At 49.3% G+C, this 6,675-nt stretch overlaps 1 protein-coding gene across 1 annotated transcript in view; it reads left to right on the top strand.

The window, feature by feature from the left end:
* The window catches only part of MEGF6 (multiple EGF-like-domains 6), a 104,441-nt gene that overhangs the window by 14,967 nt on the left and 82,799 nt on the right, over nucleotides 1–6,675 (top strand). The window contains exon 4 of the mRNA XM_009889682.1: nucleotides 5,398–5,502. Coding sequence (XP_009887984.1) covers nucleotides 5,398–5,502 — 105 coding nt within the window. The remainder of the gene's footprint in view (nucleotides 1–5,397; nucleotides 5,503–6,675) is intronic.

The following is a 6,675-nucleotide window of genomic DNA, read 5'->3' as shown; positions in this document are numbered from 1 at the left end:
GGAGCCGGCCGAGCTGCCGCCGGGGGAGCAGCGCTGTTATTTGCGATACAGGTTGGAAGGCACGGCAGGAAATGTGTTCGGTTAACAATTTAATTTCCCTATTAGGCTGACTTTCCTTTGTACATCACCTCTTGGCTCCTGGAGGCTCATTGTTTTGTCAGCTGAAAGGCTTTGACTGAACTTCTGAACCTTTCCCCTGGGATTGAGCCTAGGACTGGTTAAACTTCTAACGTGTGCTCTCCCGGGAGACCATCTTTGTCTGCGCAGAGGATGGCCATGTTGTACTTCGGTGAGCCCGTACCTTGTAAGAGAAATGCTGTTCTCCATCACTCCTCCTTTTAAATCAGTCTCTGACTTCCCAGCAACCCTGCCTCACTGAATCCTCACTGTTGTCCAGCCTTTCAAACAGCAGACGATGATGCTCTCCGTAATTTATCCTTTCTTTCCTGTTCCCCAGAACAGTGTCGTTACCCTTTTCCCAAATTTCCATTGCATTAAATTATGTCGCTCTGAATTAGGAGCTGGTTTGCAGAAGGCTTGGGAAGCGCAGGGGAGGGAGCCCCGCGGCCCCCTCGGCCCCACTGGGCTGGGAAGTAGGTTATTATGGTTTCCACTCTGTATGTGCCAGCCTGAAGCACAGAGCAGGGAATTGTCCGGGTCATTCAGGAAATCTGGGGCACAGCCAAGAATAACACCCGTATCTTCTAATCCCTGATTTGTGCTTCTAATATTTTCCATTGTTGTACTTTGGGTCTTACTGAACCGAGGGCTGAGCGCTGCGCGCAAATCGGGCGCCGTGCCGCCAGGCTGAGCCTTTCTGGGACCCTATCTGAAGTCCCATTTTTAGGCGGTTGAGGTGAAGGATTTGGGGAAAACCAAACAGCCTTTATATGCAATTTGGCCACTCAGTCAATTCTGTCTAATAGAGGTCTGAAGGAGAGGGAGAAAGCAGAAGACAGCCCTTCTCGCAAGACTAGAGCTAGCAAAAACTTAAGGCTGCAGCCCCAGAAAATCGCGACGTGTACCTGGGGATGGGACGTTGCAACGAAACGCGCACTGCCGGGAGCTGTGTCTGCCTTGCCAGGCGGGAGCACACGTGGGGGAAGTGTTTGCGATCGCGGGCGTCGCACGGTGCGGCTCAGCCCAGCGCGATGCTGGTGATGAAAGAGTTTCCCAACTTCCAGTGTTCTGTACCAGCAGGCCAGCACGGCATCGATACGGGATCGCCACGGTCCCCAGGGATACGTGGCTATGAAAAGTGACTAAAACATTAGATGAGAAGATAACTGGCTTTCTGAAACAACATTTCATCACTGTTTCATTAGTTTGGGTAGAGTATTTGGACCTCAATGCTACCTTTGTGTTACTAAATAATCTTTTTTTGGAGGGGGGATTTGAAAAATCATCGGGTCCTTAAAAAGGCCGACACTGAGGCTTAAGTATTTCAGCTCTAGCGCATCTGAGGTGCAAAGTTTGGGGAGTTTGGATATCGGTGAGAATGAGACTTGGAAAGAGCTGGAGTTATGGCTGGGGCTGGCGAGCTGGAGCTGGGTGAGCTGCAAGGGAGCTCCCGCGTCCAACGGCCGTGCCCAAACCAGGGCGCCCTGATGGTGCTGGTGTAAAAGCAGTGATCGAGCAACCATCCTTAAAGCAGGTGCAGAGCTTTGTCTAGTAAGAGTGTGTGTTTTGATAAGAAACGTGCAAATTTGTAGAATGTCATATTCACCTAAACCTTCACAAAACCTTCTTAAACACCGCAGCCTGGGTGGAAAGCGCGGTGTAAGACAGTATCAAGATTTAGCACAGAGGGGAAATTAGGAAGTCAATTGTGTTTCTGTAGGAAAAAGCAGAGCCGATACTTGATATATGGAGGATGCAATGGTAGGAGGAGAATACTGGGAAACTTGGTAATGTGGTTATTAGGCTTCCGTGTAGAGTAGGTTGTAACTGATTGCATTACGATAAGAGTTGTGTAAATACCCGACAACATAGCATTGGGGTTGGCCAACATCGGGGTTTGACCCAGTGATTTGGCTTTCACTGAGCCCCAAAAGAAAGTGCCGGTTGGTGTCTCTCCAAGCTGTGGTCGGGAGGCAGAGCTTTCCAGGCAGCTTCACGCGAGTTGCCGAGGAGCTTTGTGCAGCTGGTGAAACCTTTCAGCATCTGGAGTTCTGAGGACATGAATCTGCCCTGCACAAACTACATCACCGTCGTTACTTAGTGGATCAGGGGGTGGAGGTGAGGGTGGGGAGGGAAAAGGGACCTGCCTTTACTCCTCTGATCGTAGGGGATGCCAGTCCCACAGAACACAACTCCCGTTTCTGCCACCGCGAGCAGACCTGCAGTCGGGAGGGAAGGCGTTTTTCAGGCACGGCAAGCTTTGGGGTTCTTTTGCCCAGGTAGCGCCTGCTCTTTCCCATCTCTGATTTTGTGTGTATGTCTTCAAGTTCCAAATTATCTTTGAGAACGTGTTGGTAGCGCTGTGAATTTACCTTCTTGTGTGCACAAAATGTCCTGCCAACGTGCCCCAAAAACGCAAACACTCCCTTGTGCTGTTTCCATCTGTGATTCCTTTTTTTCCTGAATGCACAATTGGTGTTTTGGAGTAGGCACAGAACATTTTGTGCCAAGTATTTGGAGCCGTGTTTGAAGCCTGCACGGGGTGCCTTTCCTCCCCTGTTATAATAGCTCAAAATGATATGTGTAATCACAGACCTGCTTTTTCTGTTACTAATTAGTTACAGCTTTAGCTGGAATGGGAAGAGAAACCAGGTGGCTCCCAACTTGCAAATCGGAGGGAAAAGTTATAGACAGTGTGCCTGCGGAAACCTTCGTCCGGTGGGTGCTGTTATAATTGTTTTCAGGTGGTCCCATATCATGTGTAGGTTTGTAACTCAATCACAGGCTTTGTGTGGTCAGTCGGTAACTGCAAAGGTGCCGTTTCATCGCTGGCCTTGAGCAAGGGCCGGAGCATTCTGGTCGGGGACGTCTCCACCAGCCCGTGCCCAGGACCCCCCACTGTCCTCCACACCGACCGGTGCCACCGGTGTCTCCTGGGGGCCTCGCTGAACCCCCTCGAGTAGCTGACAGTCGGTTCCCACTGGAGATGTATTTAATTCTCCAGCTTTTTCCTTAAGGCAGTCAAGACATACAGAACTGGCAGCCTTGCAGCTTTAGAGAAGAAAAAATGGCTTTCCAGCATTTTTACTTGCTTATTTATTCATTCATGCATTTCTTTAGCCTGTCTGCACTCATGAGCCCAGGTGATGTTAACGCAGGAGATGTTGCTGCGTTGTTTTCCCATGGGTATGAATTGAGCGTGAGGAGCTGCAGACACGTCAGGACAGTGGCCAGGAGCAGGTGAGACGCTGCAGTTGGCCTGAAACATCTCGGTATGTTTCTTTGCAAAATGAAACCCTTGAAAACTTTCTTTATGCTGACCCGTGCAGTTCGCTGTTTAAATGAAAGTGTGACTGCTGAAGACTGAGGGAGAGGCTGGTTCTGACATTATTCTGGAAGGCGCTTTTCTTGAGGATGAAGAATTGCTGTATGTACGTGTGTGGCATCAGCAGAGCCAGCGGCACCCGCCTGGGGCAAATTCTGACCGTGGGGCTGGAGTGGGGTCACTAACTGCTCGTCATCAACTTACACCAACCAGCAGCTCCACTGCCCCCACACGTGCCGTGGGATTGCCATAACCCCGAACCCTCCTAGCAGGAGAAAAACATTGCACTCATTTCCCCCCCTATTGTTTCCACTGAAGCCAAAGACAAACCTCATCTTTGCTCCAGCAGAAAAGGTTTGGCATCCTCCTGAGGATGCAGTATAAGTTTGCAGGTTGATGGTTCACATCTTCTGTTGGCAAGTCGCTTCGGTGGGCGACTGCGCGGGGCAGAGCCTGTTCCAGCCGCACACGAGCCACAGTCAATCGCGGCGTAAGCTGCTCTTGGCTCCGCCAGCGCTTGTCTGCTCGCCTGCGTTCTGTGCTCTTTCTAGTAAATCTGCATTTCTGAGCCAACAGGTTTTGGATTGCCAGGTCTGTCTTTTGTAATTTCAGCTATTTGAAATAATTACGTTCTCTGGATCCATCAACTGGATCGACAGGACACGTGGGGCCCTAAAACTGGTGACCGTGACCCGGTTGGCAGTTGCAGTGCATTCCTTCCCGGGATGCTGTAGCACACGGGTCCCGTTGCTGCTCTTGGCCCACAGTCCAGCCCGGGCTGAGCAGGAGCTCGGGGCGGGCGGGAGCTGCCGGAGCAGGTACTGCCCCGACACATCTCGCACCGGGGAGACGGGTGATGGATGCTCTTATTGCTCCCTGTTACGTGGTTTGCCACGGCTTTTGTGAAGTGTGTTCCTACCCAATCCCATTTTTCTTGGGTTTTGTTACAGTTTGTTCAATGAAAGTGAAAAAAAGAGGGGGGGGGAAGGGGAAGAGGAGATGCAGGAAAAAGAAAGAAAAGAGAAATTGGCCGGCAACACAGCTATGTCCAGATCAGCGAATAGAGAGAAAATTTCATTGTCTGAATCTCTAAATGGACTTAAAAAGGAAGATAGGCACTCGTTCTGCGTCCTTACACTTTGACAAAGCACGGGACACGTGACAGCATCACTTGCTGACAACATTTCTCCTTTTGAGACGAGCATTTTGTAATGGGAAATATAAGATATTGGCTGCGCTTCGTGAGTTATGAGAAATATATGTTTCACTGGAAAAACATATCCTTGTTTGTGGTTTTATTTCGATGATTTGAAAAGGTGGATTTCAGAAGCCTAATTGAGCATTCTCTGCCTCTGTGTACATTTTACACTTCACTTAGTGAGAACAGAGAAATGTGGCTGCTCAGGCTTACTTACAGTTTAGCTCCATTTCATCCTCTCGTCCGTTCAGAAGGTGACGCCACGTTTGGGTAGCCAGCTCTCCAGGAAAGCTCAGCAGAGAGGTGGAAAGCAGCTTCTAGCGGTTTGTTCCTGAACGATGCCTCTGATTTCAGAATAAATGAGTTATCTCTGTTGCCACAAGGTCTGGGATGATCCTGCATGAGTCATTTTCTGACTATTTTACCCACTTGCCAGCTGGAAAAGCATTATTTCAACAACAACCCTGCAGCTCTGCTGATGTTTTCCTGTGAATTTTCACTTAACTGCACTTTAAGAAAAGCCCTTAGGCATTGCCTGAGGCATTTTACTTCCTAGCCTGAATTTTGAGTACTGTTTGAGTATCGCATTGCCAACCAAAAAAGAGTAAACTTTCCAAAATGGCTCGACAGTGTTTTTATAACTATTCAAATTTGGTGTAGGGCTGTGGGAACTTCGTCAGTCAATGGGTATTTATTAGTGCAGGGACACTTCTGATGGTGATCTCAGGAATGATTCTCGCCCTCCTCCTTGCAGCTGTCTGCGGTTACGGGGTTTGTTTCAACGGTGGAAATTGCGTAGAGGGATCTTCGCAGCTCTGTCATTGCTCCTCTGGTTTCCAGGGACCTCGCTGTCAGTACGGTGAGCCGTCTTTTCAACTTCTTCCTTTAATTTTGAGTCGGAAGTGGATATGATGAAGAGCGAGGGATGCCCCAATATTTTTTTTATCCTAGCCATTGTTTGATCTGCAAAACTCCAATAATCTGCTCTCTACTTTTTTGGCCAATGTTTCGAGTGTTTGGGAAACTTGGATGTTTGGAAAGGAAATGCTTATCATGACTTGCTGTGAAACATAGCTCCGTACTGTACAATAGCCTTTATTCCTGGCTGCCATCAGCAGAGGGATTTGCTGGAATCAGAGAAGGAAGCTGATTAAAGTTGGGTCAAACAAAGAAACCCTGGGGTCATGGCCTGTGGAGCGGAGCTCAGCCCGGGGGAGCGTGGCAATGGGCTGCCTCATCAGAAGGGAGAATAGTTAAGCTCTGACTAGCTGGATCAGTTATATCTTTGGCTAGGCTTTATTTTGGGGCTGCTAAGCTTTATTTAATTAACCTTCGTGCAATATACAAATTCTCTCTTGAAGGTTATTGAGTTTCCTATGTTTGGTAAGTCAGAGATGTTCTGATTTGCTAACATAAGAGTCTGTAGCAAACAGCTGCTAAAAGCTGGAATGGTTCTCCATGCCGCGTGTACGGGAAGAGAAGCTGTGCCTTGGACCGTTGTAGGGGGAAATGGCTGTCCCTTTCCTCCCTCTAAGTCTGCAAGGTACAGGGCAGTAACAGTTACTCAAATTATCTTTAGACGATACTGATTTATAACAGCAAATTAAAGAATAAGACTTTTTTTTTTCTTCCCCAATCTCCCTCGGGCAGGCCGGTGTGATTCCCATGGAGCCCGGGCATTGTCCAGCGCAGAGGTGGCACGGACCCCTCTGGCACGAGGCACAAACCCCTCCTGGAGTGTGTCTGAGATGTGTCTGTCGGGGCAGTAGGTCTGCACCTCTGCTAGTGCCTCCTGGTACCAGCAAGGTTTCATCTGCTCATGGCCAGGTGGGACATCTCTCAAGGGCTGGTTGTCCTTCTCTCCACGGCATTTGCAACAGTGTCATCCGGAGTTAACACCACACACTAGAGATAGAATCACAGACTGGTTTGAGTTGGAAGGGACCTTAAAGATCACCCAGTGCCACCCCCTGCCCTGGGCAGGGCCACCTCCCCCCAGCCCAGGTTGCTCCAAGCCCCGTCCAACCTGGCC

The sequence above is a fragment of the Charadrius vociferus genome, unplaced genomic scaffold, assembly GCF_000708025.1.
Source record: "Charadrius vociferus isolate BGI_N301 unplaced genomic scaffold, ASM70802v2 scaffold477, whole genome shotgun sequence".
NCBI classification, from domain to species: domain Eukaryota; kingdom Metazoa; phylum Chordata; class Aves; order Charadriiformes; family Charadriidae; genus Charadrius; species Charadrius vociferus.
This window is presented reverse-complemented; position numbering and strand designations above follow the sequence as displayed.